The sequence below is a fragment of the Rhinichthys klamathensis genome, unplaced genomic scaffold (genome assembly GCF_029890125.1).
Source record: "Rhinichthys klamathensis goyatoka isolate OS25496 unplaced genomic scaffold, OSU_Roscu_1.1 h1tg000236l_1, whole genome shotgun sequence".
Classification (NCBI taxonomy): Eukaryota; Metazoa; Chordata; class Actinopteri; order Cypriniformes; family Leuciscidae; genus Rhinichthys; species Rhinichthys klamathensis.
In genome coordinates, this window is record NW_026606759.1 from 2,062,042 (window position 1) to 2,083,807 (window position 21,766).

Here is a 21,766-nt window from a genome sequence, read left to right on the forward strand (position 1 = left end):
AGAATGATTTTTATTAACATAGTTCAGTTTAGGGCATAACTAAGCTTTTCTCAAGCACGTCTTGTAATTAGTTTATTATGGTTCTATTTTAAGAATATATTAATTGTTTTTATGTGGCTCATTTTAGGGCATAACCACTAAACTGTAATAAAGCATTAGCCATACGGTTTCTATAATAAATAGTTGTATTTCTTTTTTATAAATATATTAGTGGCACAGTTTGGGCATAAAGTGTTCAGTGCAGTACAAAATACTTTGTAAAAAGGCAGTTTGTATTGTTAATGGAATGGGTCTTTTAAAGTTTCAGTAAATTAAATTACATTAGAAACTTAGCAAATAATTTCTCAAAGGTACATTTTTGGAATGAGGAAAATACTGTCAGTGTATAAACTGGATGAATGTTAATAAATATTTCTAAAGCAATTTGAACTCCGTTTGAATCAGAACTCCTGCCATGAAAGCCTTTCTTTTTGCAGTTTTAATTTCTTGCAACTGCCCTTTCCTCTACGTTGTATCTTGAGTTAATCTTTTTAAAATCCAAAATGCCTTTCTCTAATTGCCACTGTACATTCTTCAGACCACCATGGTACATTTTTTTAATTCTTTTTCCATTGTCATTAAAGAAATCTATATTGCTGCAAAACAATAGTTCCTTGTACTATTTTATTATACACTATTAAACACTTCCTTCCAAATTTATATTGACTTTTTCTTCACACAACATAAAATCCCATTTTGCACACCAATTTTTCTTTCCATTTGACACGTTATGTTATATACCATAGACATAACAGTATTTATTAAGTCTATGCCATGCACTGTAAAAAAGAACCCGAAACAACAGGGCTTGCCGCCATCTTGGAAGTGACGTCATATGACCAAATGACGCGCCTCGCTGAGGTCGGGGTTGATCGATCTGTCCCGAGTTCACATGTTGGATGTCCGAATTCTAGAGGCGTTCCAGGCGTTATTCCCAAGTAGGATATGGGAAACATCCAAATTCCCAGTTGTCTGCAGCATTAGCTGCATCGCTCTACCTACGTCATCGTCACGTCTCGGGTGTTGCGTGGAGAAGTGGGCTAGCTTTAGCAGCGTTAGCTGTATAACGGTGATGGCGGAGAGTGAGGATTTCTAAAACGTCAACGGAGATCGACATTCATGAGAGGCGTTTATTAATAGTGAGGTGAGTGAATGTTTTCTTATGTACAATGAGTGCGTTGTGTTGATCGCTTATGGCGTGAATGATGAATGTGTGAATGCGATTGAGTGAAAGACAGATCAGCAGGGAGAGAGACCACGACCCTCTTAGTCCTGCTGTAATCTTCTATATGTTTATGTATATATATATATGTGTGTGTGTGTGTGTGTGTGTGTGTGTGTGTGTGTGTGTGTGTTCAGAGGCAGATGAATCAGGCTTTGATATTGTTATCATGCCTTTTGATCCATTAGCCTATATGTATGATCTTTAAAAGTACATTACATATATATATACTTTGTACTGCACTGTAACATATCACACTGACTGAAGTAACGTTATGATGATTTAAAATAAACATGTATTTAAAAAGTTCTTCTTTTGACAAAATTACCTTTCTTTAATAGCCAAAACAGATTCAGTATTTCAGTATTTCATTACATCACTGTTGGAAAACACTCTTGTCAGAATTTTTTTTTTTTACCTTTTATAAAGGGCATTTTTTCCCTAATGTTATTTAATATATCCTCCATCTTTCGTTTTAAATTCTCAACTTGGTCAATGCATTCAATTAGAATAATGAGACACTATAGGGCTGTTAACAATCAAATTAAATCATTTACATTGAAAAATTACAACTGTATTAAATGAGATTATGAGATCGTTTTAAATATTTTTTGATACAAATAAGGAATGTTGAAAGAATGATACTTTGACACTAATCCGCCAGTAGGTGGCGGCAGGCGCCCGTCTTAATGAGCGAGTCATTGAGTCATTCATTCAAACGGTTCGTTCAACCGGCTGGTTTATTCAGAATGAGGCAGTTTATGAATGGGTAATTGAATCTTTGACTCAACTGATTCGTTGAAAACGATAAATCATTCGTGTTACTAGTGTTCCTGTGAGATGAGTTATGGTTCTGCTGTGATCTTTGTTTGGAACTATTTTCGCTGCTGAAACAGAACAAAAACAGTCATGCGTCTAAAATATAAGTGACTTCATTTTAACTATTTGTTTATTGAACTGTTATGAAATTAGTGTATGTTTCAAATATTTTTATTAGAGCACATATTCATATCGTTATAATATCTACATCATACACAGGAGTATAATGTAACCACTTAGAAATGTGTGCAGTTAGGACATATACAGTCCTCTTTTGTTTTTAGAACATACAACAATGTCAAAAAATAAAATAAAAAAACAAAATAAAAACAGAATCAACAGATAAACATAAGCCCCTTTCACACAGAGATTCCGGAAAATAAACGGATAAACCGACCCGGGATTTGACCCGGGTTCGTTTGATTTTGCTTCATTCACACTGCCAGTGATTTGCCGGAATCAGAGAGCGCGTTCACACACAACCCGTGTATGTTCCGGAAAGACACGTGACATCGATCTGACATGTAATGTCTCAGCAACGTGTATAGTTTGCTTATGAGCTGCGATTTCTCTCTGGAGAAACCACGCTTGTGCATGGAAAGGCGCAGCAGTCACTAGAGCAGTGCCCAGGCTACAGATTCGAGGAGTGCACGTTCGCAACGGGGAAAGCTGGACAACAACAGTTCATATATCAATATCGTAACGAATAGAAATAAACTTAAATAATGTATAGTTATCTGCATCTTTCCGTCTCTTATGTATAGTTTTTAAACACGCAAACAGTTTGCCGCCCGTGGTAATGTGCAACCTGCTTGTTAAAGTGAATGTATAATCCTGTAGCCTATCTGAGGCAAAATTACTAAATATGCATCGCGAGTTATATATTTCTAACTCCAAACAATTGGCCACCGAACCAGCTGATAAAATCTTCCTTTGATTCGATACGTGATTACAACTTGACACTCAAATTTACCGATCGCATTTTACTAATGCAGAAGACGCGCACTGAGGGAGCGCGGTGTTCACCGGCTATGGTCAAATAATGACGCAGTACAAGGTGTGTATCATTTAAACTAGGCTAGTACTTTGTCAACACTAACAGTAGCTGCTATTTGGTTTTCAAACTGCTGCTCTCCTTAGTCCTTCTAGTCACTTCTGAACTTCTATTGATTAAAGCGCAGTGTGACGGGTTTGCTAGATATCACAAAAAGAGCAAAACAAGCCCCTTAAAAACGCAGTGTAGCCTAAGCAGACATGGCAAAAATGTACCGGGGAACACATTTAAACATAACTAGTATTACTATCCTACTAAATTAAAAGGAAATAACTAATTTATTATTAATAGAATAGTTCAATATAAAGTATTCAGATATTATAGACTGATTGATGAAGTAAAGCATAACATGAGATTGAAAAATTATTCAGAAACCCTTTATTAAAAGTTTAATTGCACCTATGAGTTGTATTTAACATTAATCAGTTGGGGGAAGTTCATCTAAAAGTTGATGAGTGTGTTTTGTTTATATTTAGCTATCTAAATAGTTTACCAAATAAGAGAAACAGAAAACAATGTGAAGTACTTTTCATTTCTAAAGTATTTGGGTTTATTTATTATACAAAGCCCTTTTTGTCGATTTTTCGAGAATAACTACATATATAAATAACTATATCGTGAAATATATCGTTACCGTGAAATAAAATTTTGGTCATACCGCCCACCCCTAGATCCCGGCATCAGTCCCGGGTCGTGTTTGCGTTCACACAGAAGGCACTCTGGCAATTTGCCGGGTTCAAAGCGCTGTGTGAAAAGGGGCTATAGAGTACAGAAAAAAAAAAGAAAAACCTAAATAATCCCTCTTTCATACCCAGCCTAATCCTTCCGTCTAAATATTACTTTATTATAGTTAGAGGGAAACATTAATTTCCACTGCCAGGAGAGAGATAGTGAATGAGAGGTGACCACACTTTTTCAAAGTGTGGGAGTTTATCCATAAGAATATATTTGATTCTCTCTAAGTAGAGAGTGTTAGTAAGATCACTGAGCCATAACTTTGTGGTGGGTGTTTCTTTATTTTTCCAATGCATGAGAAGTAGCTTCTTTGCGGTGATGAGACTATAGGACAGGAGGGATTGTTGATAGTTGTTTAACCTTTTAATATCCTCTGAAATTCCTAAAATAATGATGAGAGGATTAGGCTCCAATTGTATTTTAAGTATCTGAAGATTACTGAAGATATTAAACCAAAAGATCTTAACCTTGGGACACGGAACGAAGCTGTGAAGCAACGTGTCTTCTGCAACAAGGCATCTGTCGCATAGAGGGGATATCTCAGGGTATATTTTGTGTAATCTCTCTTTAGAAAAGTGAAGACGAAGTAGAATCTTAAAGTGAATTAGACAGTGCCTAGCATTATTGGAACATCGATGAGTATGTTCCAAACTCTTTTCCCATAGAGGGTCTGGGATCACAATACCCATTTCTTCCTCCCATTTTGTTTTTATTGAAGTGGAGATCACTGGGCTGATAGACTGCAAAGTGTCATAAATATAAGATATCGATTTTTCTAAGCATGACATGGGTCGGAGGCATCGATCAAGACAAGAGCCTGAGAAGATCTCAAAATTTTGCAAGTATCTAAAGAAACTACTACCCGGTATATTATATTTACTCTGTAATTGTGCAAAGGATGCAAAAATGCCAGTAATGTATAGCTCTCCTATCGTATGATTGCCTCTGTTCATCCAGAGATTAAAAGTATTATCAAGAATGGAAGGAGGAAACGTAGGGTTTCCAGTGATAGGTAATGCATAAAATATGGGTTTCAACTTAAAGTGTGATTTGATTTGTTTCCAAATACGCACTGTACTATGGATCATTACATTGCTATTGTACAAAGACTTCTCAATAGTGTAAGGTGCCAGAAGGATGGCTAGGCTGGCATGCCTCTTGCTCTAATTCGAGCCAGTTTGGTGAGGTAGCAGTGTTATCCAGCCAGTACGTCATAATCTTGATATGTGAGGCCCAGTAATATGATAAAAAATTCGGGAGTGCCAAGCCTCCCTCTATTTTAGATTTGCAGAGGTGTTTCTTGCCTATTCTGTGGGTTTTGTAGTCCCATAAGAAAGGGAGCACAATCGAGTCAATTTTTTTAAAGAAAGATTTGGGGAGAAACACTGGAATGTTCTGAAATAAATATAGTAATTGGGGCAAGAAAATCATTTTGATAGCATTCACTCTGCCAAGTAAAGATATTGGCAAAGTCTTCCAGAACTGTATATTTGATTGTAATTTAGACAGCAGTGGTGGGAAATTCTCCTTAAAGGGATAGTTCACTTTGAAATTAATTTTTGATATGTTTTAGCTTACCTCAAGGGCATCCAAGATGTAGGTGTCTTTGTTTCCGCAGTAGTTTCAATTTTGATATTTTTAGGTCAAACCGTTCTTGTCTGTCAGTCATATAATGCAGGTCTATGGTCACCACCTCAAAGAGCATACACAGAGAAGTCCAAACTAAACATGATTTAATGACTCGTAAATGTAAGTACACATTGATGGCCTAAGACACGAAACGAGCAGTTTGTGTGAGAAAACGAACAGTATTTATATAGTTTTTACCGCTTGTAAACACAGCCACGTCCAAGTGATCTGAGGGCGCGGGCGCTTCGGTCTTTTCCGGAAAGCACCGGAAGTGATCTCTCGCGCGTATACGTCACTCATTGTTTACACAGAACAGAGATTGTAGGTAAGACGGCTAATTAAAAGGGTACTAATTTGCGCTTATCCGGGATGTTTAAACCGTCGTAAAAGAAAACAATTAAAAAAAATTAAAAAATAAAACAATTGTATGAGTGACGTACACGCGCGAGAGATCACTTCCGCCGCTTTCCGGCGCTTTCTCCACCCTTAGAACACTTGGATGTGGCTGTGTTTACAAGAGGTAAAAACGATATAAAAACTGTCTTCGTCTTTTACATTTACGCCCTTGAGGTAAGCTAAAGCATATCAAAAATTTATTTCAAATTGAACTATCCCTTTAAATAGATTAGAGTGGCTTTTTGTAATCTGAATTCCTAAGTATGTGAATTTGTCTGAAGATACACTAAAAGGGAGGTTCTGTAACCAGGCAATATTCTGCACCTGTATCTCGCTTTTATTCCAATTTATCCTGTAACCAGAAAAGGTCCCAAATGAATTTATTTTATCGAGTAACTGTGAGATTGTGACTTGGGGTTGAGAGATAAATAATAAAACATCATCGGTGTATAATGAGATTTTATTTATAGATCTTTGTGTATTATAACCATAAATTAAAGGGTTTGGACGGATACTCTCGGCAAGGGGTTCGATTGCTAAAGCAAAAATTAGGGGTGAAAGAGGGCACCCTTGTCTCGTACCTTTATGTAGTCTGAAACGGGGGGACAGTATTTGATTAGTCAGTAGTCTGTGCACAGGGGTTGTTGTAAAGAAGCTTTACCATTGATATGAATTTTTCTCCAAAATTAAATCTCTTTTAAAATTTCGAATAGATACGGCCACTCGACTCGGTCGAATGCCTTCTCCGCATCGAGTGAAAGGATGGCTAGCTCTTCTTGTGGACTGTTAGTAGCATACATGATATTAAATAAACGTCTAAGATTGAAAAAAGAATTTCTACCTGGTATAAAACCAGTTTGGTCTGGATGTATTAATTTATCTAAAAAGGGGCTCAGTCTATTGGCCAAAATTTTAGAAAATAATTTCCCATCTTGGTTTAATAAAGAAATAGGTCGAAAAGAGCCGACCTCCTCTGGGTCCTTACCCTTTTTATGTATCACTGTAATAACCGCTTCTGTTAAGGTAGGAGGTAGGACACCATCCGTGTGGGCTTGAGTGAACACTCTATGTAAATATGGGCACAGGGTAACATTACATTTTCTATACAGCTCACCTGGGAGGCCATCCGGGCCTGGAGCTTTATTACTTTTGAGTGAAGTAATAGCCTTTTTAACTTCTTCAACAGAGATTTCAGAGTTCAGCTGAGCTGCCTCATTTTCATCTAGTTGAGGGAGATTGCACTTATTTAAAAAATCTTGCATAGCTGTATAGTCTGTATTACTTTTGGAAGTGTACAAATTTTTGTAGAATTGGAGAAATCGATCATTAATGTCTTTATCAGATTTGATTTTATCGTGCGATCATTTTCCTGTTTTCTGAGTTGCCGGGCTCATTAAACTCAAAATGCCTTACTAATCCTTGCCGAGAGTATCTTGTTATATTCATATTTGAAATTAGTGTATGGAAGTAATGTAATGCCAAATGTTTTTGAAACAAAAAAGCCTGTTGAATTGCACTACTTGAAAAAAATATGCATTGCATTAACCATGCTTGCATTTTGATGCATTGTGTTTTTAGGGCTTGCATTTTTATGGGCTGAAATTCAGCATGGTTGAATATTTAAGCTGTGAATATTTTAATTCAAAACATTTCAAACACATTTTCATTATTAAAAAAAAATCAATAATCCATATTCACCTTTCATATTTCACTTCCAAAATATTCAAACTGTTTAAAAATACAACCTATAGCTAATATTCAGCAGGCAATTTTTGGTCCATTTTATTTCGCTTTGCAAATTCGCTTCCACAAATTCAGTGGTTCAAATTCGACAGTAAATTCAACGTTGACATCCAGGAGCTGCAGGAAAAGCAGTAGATTACCGAGTATACTCTCCATCTGCTGTTAGTTGACCTCGCCAGCAGGGGCAGGGCTCCAGACTAACTTTTCCACTGGTTGCACTGGTGCTACCAACTTTCTCAGTTGGTCGCACCAGCATATGATTGGGTCGCACCTTTTTTTTTTTTTTTGCTACATGCCATGGGATTTATCAATGCATGCTGATGAATAGTGGTTTTAATGGACCAAGGCTAGCAAAGGCATTCTGGGTTGCAGCAGAAATACCTGTAATATATTAATTATTGCCAAATTTCAGGATTTTCATGGATTTTGGACAGTAATTTTAATCTGTAATTTTAAGCATTTTACATTTGAATTATATACAATCTATCTATTTACATTTGAATCATTATCTATCTATCTATCTATCTATCTATCTATCTATCTATCTATCTATCTATCTATCTATCTATCTATCTATCTATCTAGGGCTGCAACAACTAATCGATAAAATCGATAATAATCGATTATGAAAATCGTTGTCAACGAATGTCATTATCGATTAGTTGGTCTGCTTACGTCACGGGGAGCATTGATATTTTGATATTTGTAAAACTCAATGTGTGGCTTTTGCACTTTTTAAAGTACACTTTTACACATAAATATCCTAATTTAGGGTTTTAGGTAACACTTTATTTTACGGTGTCCTTGTTACATATGTTACATGTACTTACTCTAGTAATAACAGTAAATTATGCATAATTACATGCAACTAACCCTCATCCTAATCCTACCCTATTCCTATAGTAAGTACATGTAGTATTACTCTGTACTTAAATATATAATTACACTGTAACAAGGACACCTTAAAATAAAGTGTAACCGGGTTTTATTTAGTCATAATAAACAAAAAATCTAATTGAATTTTTTATCCGATTAATCGGAAAAAATAATCGTCCGATTAATCGATTATCAAAATAATCGTTAGTTGCAGCCCTATATCTATCTATCTATCTATCTATTATCTATCTATCTATCTATCTATCTATCTATCTATCTATCTATCTATCTATCTATCTATCTATCTATCTATCTATCTATCTATCTATCTATCATCATCTTTCTATCTTTTAAAAATCATTAAACATTCAAATGTATGCATTACATTTGAAAAGATTAGAGTATTATAATAAACTGATACAGAATTTTCGTTATCAAAGTTTATAGTTGTAACAAAAATCAGAAATCTCACACTCCTTACCTTCTGCATTTTATAATAATTTCCTTTTCCTCTGTCGAGTGATCATGAGAGTAATCGCTCGACAGAGGAAAATATAACCGCTGAAAAGACGTAGGAGGAAGGGGCTCTGTGTTTCGTGAGACCATTTTTATCATGTTTACATGCCTTAATTTGTGAATTCGTAATTGGCGCGTTTCACCATCAGTGTGCAATGCGCGTGACGTCTACGTTCGTCAATAAATAAACTGCACGTGTCTTGCGGAAGAACACTGTAGCCGGAGCTACTTCTCTCCGTTAATGTCTATGGCGAGTCACGCAGGCACTGGGCAACTCCGCAGCCGAGCCCAGGATAAAATAGTCCGAATATAAACACTTATTATAAGCGTACCGTAGTGATTCAGAATAAGTCAAAAACACGGTTTGGAAAATGGATTCATGATGTACTCGTTCATTTTGAACATAAGTTACGGACTGCAGCAGCTGATACAACGGCGTTCTGTTGCTCAAGCGTCCACTCGCACAAATGCGACCACATAACATTTTAACTCGCACATTCTCAAAAAATGGTCGCAGTCTGGAACCCTGAATTAAATGCATTCATGATGAAATTCATTGTCATGTCAATTTGTGCTCATTTTGACCACGAACTATGCGCTGTCACTTTAATTCAGCGCGTGCAGCGCAGCAGAGATAGACTCGATGTGTAAACGATCTCTGCACTGCTACACACCGCTCCTGGAAAGGATGCAGTGAAAATACCGTGTCAGGCTACACAAATATTGATCTTGACATTGTACACTGTACATTTAACTTACACTTATTATGACTTAATTCCTAATTGGCGCGTTTCACCATCAGTAATGCGCGTGACGTGTACGTTCGTTAATAAATAAACTGCAAGTGTCTTGCGGAAGAACATTGTAGCCGGAGCTACTTCTCTCCGTTAATGTCTATGGGAAGTCACGCAGGCACTGGGCAACTCCGCAGTCGAGCCGACCCCGGGAAAAAAAAGCCACTTATTATAGGTTTACCGTAGTGATTCAGGATAAGTGAAAAACACGGTTTGGAAAATGGATTCATGATGTACTCGTTCATTTTGAACATACGGACTGCAGCAGCTGATACAACGGCGTTCTGTTGCGCCTGCGTGAATTTAACTGAGTACATGACCATGCACTCGCACAAATGCGACCACATAAAATTTTAACTCGCACATTCGCAAAAAATGGTCGCAGTCTGGAACCCTGAGGGGGCGCAAGCGCGTGTGGTTGAAGACCAGAGCAAGCCGTTCATTCGTCTTGTTTCCACGTGCATGTGGTGAATATGGTTACGCATGGCTCTAGTGGACTCATGGCAGACAGAAAACACTTCTGAGGTTATTCCCTACCTCTTAAAGGCACAATATGTAAGTTTTTTTTCACCACAAGAGGGCGCAGTTTCCAACAATAACAAAGGCGTAGGTTGATGACGCAGTGATGAGCTGAATGATGGGACTTGCTGTCAAGCTGATGGATATAATAGTGTTTATGGATGAGTGCAAACATTCATGTTTTTTAACATTACAGTGGTATGAAGCAGGTCGCGATTGCTAAAGAGACAGATATCACACGCGAGTCCCGCGGATATAAAGGAATAAGGACGTTTAATTCTCCTGAACTACCCGCAAGTGCTGGATTACTCACACAGGCCTCAAAAACGCCACGCTGATATTGATCCTCGTTTTAGTTCTCCTTGTTTGCTTGGGATAGTTCTCCCAAAAATTTAAATTGTCATCATTTACTCTCTCAAGTTGTTTTAAACCCCAAATTTCTTTCTTCTGTTGAAAATAAGTTATTCGGAAGAATGTGGCTAACCAAACAATTGCTTTACTCCAGTGACTTTCATAGTATATTTAAGCACAAGAAAGAAATGAATACAGGTTTGGAACAACATTAGAGTGAGTAAATAATGACAGAATTTTTATTTCTGGGTGCAGTATCTCTTTAAGGACAAGAAGCGGCAGCATATTATAGATTCTGTCTCTTTAAGAGCTGCACGCGACGAGTCTAATATACACGCATTTGACAAGCAGATTTTCTCTGTTTGCTTTCACTTTAGACATAACCAACTTTGTTTATGTAAACCTTGTGTGTATTTGACAGTATTAGCGCAATAAGACTCGAAAGATAACTTAGTCCAGCATGCAGGCGCTGTGACAAGCTTTAGTTCCTGTGAGCGTCGGGTGTAACGCGCTCAGAAAAGCGGATGTTAGAACAGCGCATCAGCAGGTGAATGACATGTTTACCTAGCAAGACTTTGACGCACATGCAAATAATTAACTTTTGTGAATTGCAGTGTCCAGTGAGTGTAACTCTACCTCTGCGTTTACATGTGATGTGATGTGAATGTACGTCGCATTGTACAGTATGTTGTACAGGCGCCAGAATTGAAATGATAGAATGCATGATTCTATGATTTTTCTTCAAAAGCAGATCGTGGAGACATTTTAATCGTCCACGATCAAAAACCTTAAAAAGTTGAAGTTGCTGGCGCTCATGCTTTGTTCACCGTCGTCACGTGCACATAGGAAACACGCCACCCTATCGGCAAGGCTCATCGGCAGTAATATTCATATCTGCCGATGATGGTCATTTTAAGCTTTTATCGGCCGATACCGATGTTGTCCCGATATCATCGTGCATCCCTATTATAAACACATGATGATGAGCTTTTTTCCACTTTACTTTACTATACTCTCTCTTGCAGTACAATAGTGTGTAATCAACACCATAATTACATAGCCAAATAACACATAAAATCTTGATATTTAAAGGGTCATACTGACAAATTACTTACTAACGACTTGTTAGTACGACAGTAGCACTGTAATTAAAGTTATTTTTCTAGATAACAAAGCCACTAGGTAAGCTAATATAGCTAGCTAAACATTTATAAACAAAAAGTTTAGTTGCACTGTGTGGAAATGTATGATTGTGTTGCGTTCCTTTTTTAACTTTAATTTCAAATTAATTATTCTGCCAAACTTCCATTATTAATTACACAACTTACTTTAGCTGATTATTGTATTTTTGTTGTTAATACAAGACGCAAACTTTAGCGTAGCTAGTGGAGTTCAGGCTAACTCTTAAACTACGTGGAAGCAAGCTACATGCAGCAAATAGAAACAAGTTAACGTAATTTTGCCATCCTGTCTTTTCAAATAGTTGTTTTTATGTGGTATTCAACATGAGAAATAAAGTGTCTTACCTTAATCTCCCTGAATTGCACTGGATGGTTGTCGCGAAGATGAGCGAACATGTTAGACGTGTTCCCGTGTTTCGCAGCCACGTTCCGTCCACATGTCTTACACGGGGAAACCGTCTTCGATCAGCAATCCCTCTGCATTTTTTTGGAACCAAAATATTTCCAAACCTCTGACTTAACCCTTTTAGAAGGTGGATAAATCGTAGGCAGCGTTCCCCCTTCCGCCATGCTTCTTCTCCATTTGAGGATTGTTTACATTAGACCTCAGTGCGCACTGCGCGCATGCACACAGTGCTTCTACACGTGGGGATTGTTTACACCAGAGTGTGTTCGCTCACGTAAATATAAAACGCATGTGTAGACTGATATGTTTCTAATGTCTGGACTCCTTTAACCCTCTGGGGACGGCAAACGCGCCGGCGCGTTTTGCTGTTTTTTTTTCACATAGCAGCAACATAGACTTAAAATACTCCGTTATTTATCGTCATATAAATAAAATCAATACATGATTATAAACTATAGAGGGTCTTCTTTTTTTGTGTACACTCACATTAACATCAAAACCTTTTTTTTTTTTTTAAATAAATAAAATAAAATAAAGAGTGCTTTCAGCTCACTCTGTCTCCGCAAAAATCTTTCTAAAACATGTCTGGAAAATGAACTGAAACTCAGCTAATACTTATCACACAAACATGAAACATACGTCTAAAGAACGCTTTAAATTTCTACTTTTAAATAAAACATTTCACATTTAAAACAAATATTCTCCTGCAATGTAATCTGTATGAAACTAAAGAGAAGTACAGTTTCTCCTGTCTCAGCTTATTATCGTTAATTTGTTCATAAGATAATGTGTTGAGGCCATATGCAAAATAGATAAACGCCCCCAGGCAAATGCTGTAAACTCTGTAAACACACTATATTTTTAAGTCAGATTAAGATTCGTCTTGCGCGGCTTTGAGGAATAATCCTGGGACATTTACCACAGAAGTGCTGGTTTATTTTCACTTCGAGGAGGAGCAACAGATTCAGCTGAGAAGTGTAAGTGTTTTATGCTTGTGCTTTGTTCTAATCGCGATATAGAATAACATTAGTGTCTGTAAACGGAAAAATAGCATACTGTTTAAATGTGAATCATGTTTCTGTGTGTGTGTGTGTGTGTGTGTGTGTGTGTGTGTGTGTGTGTGTGTGTGTGTGTGAATGAATGAATGAACGCACAGATACGCACTGTTACAGACTAAATAAAAGAACATTTCGTTGACTGGTTTTGGATAAAGTTTTTCAAATCAAATAAGCATCAAATAAGCTTCAAATAAGCTTCAAAATAAATACATCAAATAAGCTTTTGTTAGGAGTTTCTGCTCATATGTTAAATATATAGTAAGTTTTGTCAATAAACTAATCAACTAAGATGTTTGTTCCAATGCAAGCTATATCAAAATAATGAATCCTCAACTTTGAAATATGTATGATCAAACTAAGACATTTATTGAAAAAGACAATTTTCTTTTCAAGATGTTTCCAACTCTAACTTTGAACTTTGAACTGAAATAAAACCATGTCTATATGGTGAAGGGTGTGTGATGGAAGTGTCCAGACGTATGCACCCTGTATTTTAAAGAAGAACATTTAATTATTTGCGATACATTATTCATTCACAAAGAATTCAGGGACATTAATCATGTCCCTAAAGGTTGGAGTTTTCCTCATTTTTTTAATTAAGGCATTAAGATTTTTTATTCCTCTTTTTAGTCAACTTTAGCATGGGTGTGTTCACTTATTCTAAGCAGTGTGTGTGTTGTAAATAAATCCAAACAATCTAAAAGGCATTCTTTTTTAAATCTCCTCATTCTTTGTGCAAGGCTCCTGATAATGATAGGGCCTGATAGCACCTAATAGGGCCATTATGGGAGGGTCTTTGTCTTTCTCAGGTGTGGAATGCCACACATATTAATGAGAGATCACGCCTCCTGCATAAAGCTTTCTCAAACAAAACACATCATACACATTCTAAAAGACTTTATTGACTTATCTGAATGAGTAGTCAGGATGATTCTCACATAGTTTTGGAGCAAATATTCTAGACTATGTGATACAATTTTCAAAAGTCTTGTGAAGAAAAAATCAATATGCGTTTTGTGGCCTTATTTCAGAAACTTTTATTTTTTAAGTTTTTCAATAACCATGCATAAATAATCTCTCAAAAATACAAACATGTACATACATGTTGCTCACAGATTATGGTAGCCCCGTTTGTGCTATATAGAGTGAATTTACACCTTTGCCATTAACATGTTTATAAATAACTGAAAAAAGCACAAATGTCAGTGCATGTCAAAACATCCCAAGGGCCCTAAAAACCCCTTGGTCCCCAGAGGGTTAAGGGGGTATGGATAAACAGACGTTTCAATATATCGGTAGCCAATTAAATGCATTTTCTGAGAATTTATAGGCCTATTTCAAGATTTGACTGCAAATGTCACGTCCATAACGCTGGAATTCCCCAATTTTAAATAATCTATCCTCAACTAGTTTTGTTGTGTTGGTCTACGTATTTTATAATGTTAACTTCAAAATTCAAATAATACTAATATAATTTAAAGATGTGGTAGCATTGGATCTGGACGGGAAGGATAACTCTTGGAGTTGGAAGGGGTGTGTCACGATTCTTTAGGTTCGTGGATCTGAGTGTCGTGATTTCGGTTTCATATCGCATATCGTTACAGCTACATATCTTTCCTCTCTCCGCCCAATAAAGTGTAGGCCTATGTATTTCATAGAAAATTGTGTCTAGTAGCTACTATATAAATTACAAAGGTTTAATTGACATCTTTATTTCAAACGACCCGACCGACCGCGACCCGAATATCATTAAAACTATTTTTGGATGACTCGTAACCGCGGGTGACTGCAGGCACCCGCTCCTTTTGGATCAACCCGCGCATCACTGATTCCATCTGATCGACACCCAATCCAGCAGAAAGGTTTTCTGTCAGTGTCGAGACAGATGGCGATAGGATCAGTCAGCTGTGAATAGTAATGTTGAAATGTAAAATGATTAACTCCAATTGTAGTGTCCAGGATTTAGCATGTTTTTCACAGTGTTTATGTGTGAAATGTTCATGTGTTGATAGCGTTACAGTGAGTGTTTGTGTGTGTTGTTCCAGCTCTGTGTCATGTCTGTGAAGAGCCCCTCAGACCTGCTCAATGAAAACACCTACATCCCACCTTCACTGACCCTTGACCTCTGCTTATCCTATGAAAGAAAGCTGGGCCTGAAAGATACTCCTGGTTCATCCTCTTTCTCTCCAAAGAGTCGACACAACTACGCCAGCACAACCTCCATCCAGCTCCTCAAAGGCATTATGGGAGGACTAGAGAACGATGATGCGTCCCTCCAGCACCAGGAAGATGAATGGAGCAGAAATCAGGAAAATGAACACAGTCTTCCAGTCTCTGAGAGCAACACCAAGTGGATGAAGGAAGATCAGAACCAAATATGCAAGTTAGCAGAGCAGCAGCAGCAAGACCAGAATCTCAACCTGGTGGAAAACAAGAACGAATCCACAGACAGAAACCCAAACCAGAACTCACAGCGGCGAAATGAAGAGAAGAACAAGACCCTGAAAGCGCTGTGCTCTGACCTGCAGGACTGGGCAACCGATGAACCTCTTCTCATCTACTCTTCTGCCGCCATGATGGAGAACAATCAGGAAAACCAGCAGAAGACAAGAGACAAGGAAGCGGAAAGAGAGGAAGAGGAGAGCTTGAATCCGTGTGTGTGCGCGAACACAGACGCTGAGGTGCAGAGGAGAGCTGGCGAGGGCGGCAGGAACGCTCTGCTGTCGGGCAGGACCGGCGTGACCAGTGACGAGGACTCCAGCTGCATGTCTCTGTCCCAGGGCAGCACTGCGAGCAGCACCCCCGACGGAGAGCCAGGTACAGCACACACTCCAGCAGGCGCTCACAGACACACACACTACACCAGGGCTGTTCAATTCTTTTGGAATTGGGGCCAGTTCATGAAACTGAGGCAAAATAAGGGGCCGGAGAATATGAGTAATTATGGTAACAAATAAAGAAATTACAACAACATACTGAAGGAATCAATATATTCTATTTTGTAAATGCAGAACAACATAGGCACAAGGCAATACAATGTTGAAAAATCAGAGACACAGACAATTAGAGAAATGCAATTGACCAACAGAAAACATCCACTTAATTGCACATAACTGTACAACACAACTTTACAGCTCGTTATCCTCAATTGACAATGAGGAGATACATTTCAGTGTTAAAAGTAAAGAAATAATACTCAGAAACATCAAACTGCCCCCCTTCTCCACGGGCTGAAAACAGAAATGCAGCTAAATGGTAACTGAATACAACTCACACTTTTTTCCTTCAAAAAAAAAAAAAAATAGACTGCCCCATAAATCCACACATGGGCTACTACTGTACTCACTTTTGTTTTAAATCAGATGTATGTACAATAACATTACGATGTCCAACAATCGATTTAAATAGTACATTGGGTTTATTTTGTCGTTTAATGAGGTCTAATATATGTTGTTAGTGCGAGAATAAATACATAGATCTGACTATTTTAAGCGTGTATTCTAATGGTCCAGTGGCAGAACTTTTGCCAAGCGTGTCAGAGGTTCTGGGCTCTAATCCGCACTCGAATAGGTTTTTTTTTTCCTCATCAAAACCGATAATGTTTATCAGTGGTTGAATATCAGGCAGGGACACGTTTGTGTGCATTTTGTTTTGTAATTTCACCGGAACGAATAGTGTCTCCACAGCGGGCATAAGACTGCGCGAGCCACAAGAGAACACAGTATCCGCGCCACTGATCGTAGCGGCAACGAGCACTTCATCACTTGATTTAAAAAAATCAAACACATTTAAGCGCCAGATCGCCTCTTATTTAACAAACGAACTAAATGAATGCTCTGCTAGTTACCTGGAGATGTTTTATTTATTTGTATTGGTACATTCGTGCCGCGAGATGCTTCAAAGTGATGGGGACAATATCGACCTTAGCAAAAAGTGGTGGGAACTAGGGCTGCAACTAACGATTATTTTAATAATCGATTTATCTGTCGATTATTTTTTCGATTAATCGATGAATCGGATTAAAAAAAATGAAAACAAAAAAGCATTAATTTCCAACACTTTATTCAAAAACAGAACTGACAGTGCAAATTCACAGTGCAAAAAATCTTAAAAAAAAAATCAGAAAGTGCACAAACGGGTTGCTCCTTGAACATCCCTGAGCTGTTAAAGTAATAATAAAAAAAAAAAAAATGGACTGCCACAAAAAACATACACATGTATGCTCTACATAGGCATTTTTAAAATGAAGTGCTCAAAAAGATGTATATTTTTGCTTAAAGTGACCTGAGCTGTCAGAACAATAAAAGAAAAATACAAATCAGAAACCTTAACAGGATTTGTTTGAGCGTCAGAACTTGTTCTCTACACTACACTCACAGATGCACATGCTCACAAACTCTCACGACTCACACTCACAGATGCAGACACTCACAAACTTGTGTTTTTTTTTGTTTTGGTCATATGTTATTATCTTTAACAAAAAATTTGATATTTGACAAGCACATGCACACAAAAGACAAGTTTCGTGCAGTCGGATAATAGGTAATAATAATAGCAATAATAATAATTATAACAGAAGATAATATCTGTAGTCTATCCTAATATTAATTATAAATACAATGTATATGAAATATAATTACAATATAAAATAATATAAAAAACAAATACAATGGATTGACCACCTCATATGGTGTGTAAGGTAGGCATAATTTTGAACCTCATCCTTTCCGAGGATATAGTGAAGTTTCTCTGAGTCATTTAGAGGTAAGAATGAAAAATACAGTGCTGCAAATTTTGGAAAAAATATTTCCCTTGTAGTGGTACTTGGGACAGACAAAAAAAGTGTTTTCATCTTCTGTCTATCTGATTTAAATAACAGTCAGCTAATTCAGTGGTAAGAATTTAATTGTTGTTTTTTTATATTGTTGTCCATTTATCGAACTACCATGCCTCTTATATAATAATTACCAATTTACTAATGCTCGGACACACTCGGTCTCTCTCGTGCACTGTCGCTCGCGCGCTGACACACTCGGTCTCTCTCGCGCGCAAACACACTCGGTCTCTTTTGTGCACTGTCGCTCACGCGCTGACCATAGGGCGCTGGCACACTCGGTCTCTCTCGCGCGCAAACACATTATCTTTCGTACACTGTCGCTCGCGCGCTGACACACCCGTTCTCTCTTGCACACTGTCGCTTGCGAGCTGACACATTGGGTCTCTCTCGCGCACAGTGTCCAGTCCGGCGCCTCATAGCTCTGCTCCGCGCTCAACTCAACTTTTTTTTTAATACAACATCTCCGCGACTTATTGATAGTCGCGCGATGCAACGAATCGATTATGAAATTCGTTGCCAACTTTTTTAATAATCGATTTTAATAGATTTAATCGATTCGTTGTTGCAGCCCTAGTGGGAACATGTCCCACCGTACCACCCGCAAATTACGCCTAAAGGGCCTCAGGGGCCGCCAATTGAATAGCCCGGCCCTACACCCTAGCTCAGCTGATCCACTCAGACCACACACACAGGTACTTCCAAAAATGTAGCATTTGTAGTGTGTACGCTTATCTGTCCTGGCATATCCCGATAACACTGGGTTTAAAATATTTGCCAGTAATGAGGGGCTTTAAAAGGACATATTTGGAAAGCTTCAAACTACTGTTTGCATTTGTGTATTCCGCACATTCAAATCGAGCCAACCGTTAATTCCTCTGGTTGTGCTAAAGGATGATGCAAAATATACATCAAATTTTGTGTTGTATTTTAAAGCTGCAGTCAGCAAGTCTGGCAGATTGAGGGGACTTAGCCAAAATTTTGACTGTTTACAACTCTCATGCTCCTCCCCCACTACCCACGAGCACCTCGCCAGTCGACGCGCCCGCCTCTTCAGCATCGCTCTCTCACCTGCATTTCTACAGGTGTTTCTTTTCCTTGGTTGTTTTGGACCTCCTAGCTCTGGTTGTTAACCGAGGAATTGGAAGCTTCGTACAATCCAACAAACCTGCGCACTTCAGGCGTGTGCTTGTGATGTGTAACGTGCGCGAGGGGGATCTGTGGTGTGCACGAACTGTGATTGACTGAGATCTCACACAGCCCTGCGCTGACTGGACCAGAAGAACAGGGAGCGGTGGATTTTTGCAAAACAAATAACCGGCTCCAGGTGGGAGGCAGAAGCGCAGGGTTTTTCTAAAACCGGCTGATTTATGTTGTTCTGTCGGAGCATAGTGTCGGTTTTAGTGAATATGATCAAAACAATCTTGCCGACTGCAGCTTTAACTAAAAGTAAAGAAAAAATAAAGTGTAGTCAGATTAAACTGTGCTGTTCACTAAACCTCAACAACACACCAAACAGATTTTTGGGAATCAAGCGTTTGGTCTGTCAGATAATAATCTTGGATTAGATCGATACCTTGATCCAGATTTGTTGTTGCTATGCTATGCTGCCCGTGACTTACCGTGATTTTAATGATGGCGATAAAGAATATCTAGCTCTCAACTGTTTGTTAGAGGAACTGTTGTTATCAATTAAGATTCATTCAATGTTTTCCTCTTTTACCTCTTTTAGTTAAGAGTAACCAATAATATCATGGCGAACAAATAAATAGTCAAGATTTCATCTTCTGTATGTCTGATGTCAGTGAGACGGATTATAGGTTAACAATGGACTAAAATAACATTCTGCTCAAAACATCATATCTCCTACAGCAGGCTCATGTTGTGTGACAGAGCTGTGCCTCTATATGGAAAACTACTTCTAATTAGCTGTTCAGTCCATAAGGGCCATACTGTTTTTGGCGAGTAAGCTATTGAGAACTATTGAAATCCATATTTGCGAGGCATATTACTGCCAGGTGTAAACAGCCTCACCTGACAACCTTTGATCGGATCACTCGAAATGTTAATACCAGGTGTAAACAGGCCCAAAGAAACGTTTCGTTGTTGTTGTAGAGTCCTATTGGGACGGCAGTGCGTTTGAGACGGACACGGACCTGCCCGCTGGCTGGATGCGAGTGCAGGACACCTCGGGCACCTACTACTGGCACATTCCCACAGGCACCACACAGTGGGAGCCGCCCGGGCCCCTGGAGGAGCGTCCCGCCAGCGCCTCGCCCGCGCTCTCGCCCGCTGACCAGCCACAGGTGCACACACTTACTACCATCACATCAGTATATAAGCACTGTTGTAGCCCATGTGAATGCTTATGTCTTTTAACATGAACACATTTGTAATTAGATTACATGGAGCGCTGTTTCACAACCAAACACGTTCAGTGTTGAAGAACTCTGGCAGGTAGGTTCATGATGGTGTCACAGACGTACAAACACCTTATTCTGTTTTTTTTTAAGTCCATATAATGCTGTTTTTATCGCTCAGAAGGAGGATATAGCTTCTGATGAAAGTCTGAAGGAGTTTGAGGGAGCGACTCTACGCTACGCCTCCATCAATCTCAGGTCAGATCCATCAAACATCACGCTGAGCATCACACAGTATCAGGCCACAATAACTTCTACATGGCAGTGCTTTTATGCATTTCTTAGCTTATCTAAAGCCACTCACATTAAGACTACTGAAGGGCTGCCCAGCTTCAGCCCTGTCAGCCCAAGTCCAGCTTCAGCCCTGATCAAACGCAGCTGAACCAGCAGATTAATGTCTTCAGGACCACTTGATAACACAGAGACGTTTGCAGAGCGGGGCTGGTCCTGGACTCAGCAGGATTGGGCTCTAGTGTTTGAGCTACTGGAGCATTGACCCGTCTCTGTGTGTCATCATCTTGTTGTGTGCAGTTTTTCTCAGTCTGAGGAAGAAGAGGAACTGTCTTATGTCAGCAGTGCCGAGGGGGCGAAGGTAAGCACACTGATGAGTGACCACATACACATCATCTAGCTGTTGGTGTTCTTCATGCTTGTGTGTGTGTGTTTGCAGTGTTTTGCGGTGCGATCTCTGGGCTGGGTGGAGATATCAGAGGAGGAAATGGCTCCTGGCAGGAGTAGTGTTGCCGTTAATAACTGCATCCGACAGCTGTCCTACCAGAAACACAATCTCGACGACACGGCTGGCATCTGGGGCGAGGTGGGTGCTTATGTCTGGAAATTGTTAGAATTTGAATGGATGAATGATTAAAACAGACATTGAATGAATGAGGCATTTTATATAGCGCTGTCATAAACTACTGTACACCCAAAGCGCTTTACAACCCTGTCGGGGCTCTCCTCAGACACCAGTCAGACATTGACTATGTTTGGTAGTAGTTAGACATGTGACTATCAAATTTTCATATCACAGTAATTACTGAAGCTTTTGTCACGTATATTATCAGTATTGAATTAAGTTACAAAACTTAAGTGTTGTCTTCCTACGTTTATTAGCGTTTTGTTCTTATTAAGCTGGGTTCACACGGTGCGATTTTGGCCGTCTGAGACAAATTTT

General features: G+C 38.7%; 1 protein-coding gene across 1 annotated transcript in view; it reads left to right on the forward strand.

Annotated features, from left to right (window-relative positions):
* The first annotated feature begins 863 nt into the window (after positions 1-863).
* apbb1 (amyloid beta (A4) precursor protein-binding, family B, member 1 (Fe65)) overlaps positions 864-21,766 on the forward strand; it is a 106,322-nt gene continuing 85,419 nt past the window's right edge. Inside the window, exons 1-7 of the mRNA XM_056265609.1 lie at positions 864-1,183; positions 15,384-16,155; positions 20,288-20,478; positions 20,573-20,629; positions 20,714-20,790; positions 21,124-21,184; positions 21,263-21,409. Of these exons, the coding sequence (XP_056121584.1) occupies positions 15,393-16,155; positions 20,288-20,478; positions 20,573-20,629; positions 20,714-20,790; positions 21,124-21,184; positions 21,263-21,409 (1,296 nt within the window). The 5' untranslated portion in view covers positions 864-1,183; positions 15,384-15,392. The remainder of the gene's footprint in view (positions 1,184-15,383; positions 16,156-20,287; positions 20,479-20,572; positions 20,630-20,713; positions 20,791-21,123; positions 21,185-21,262; positions 21,410-21,766) is intronic.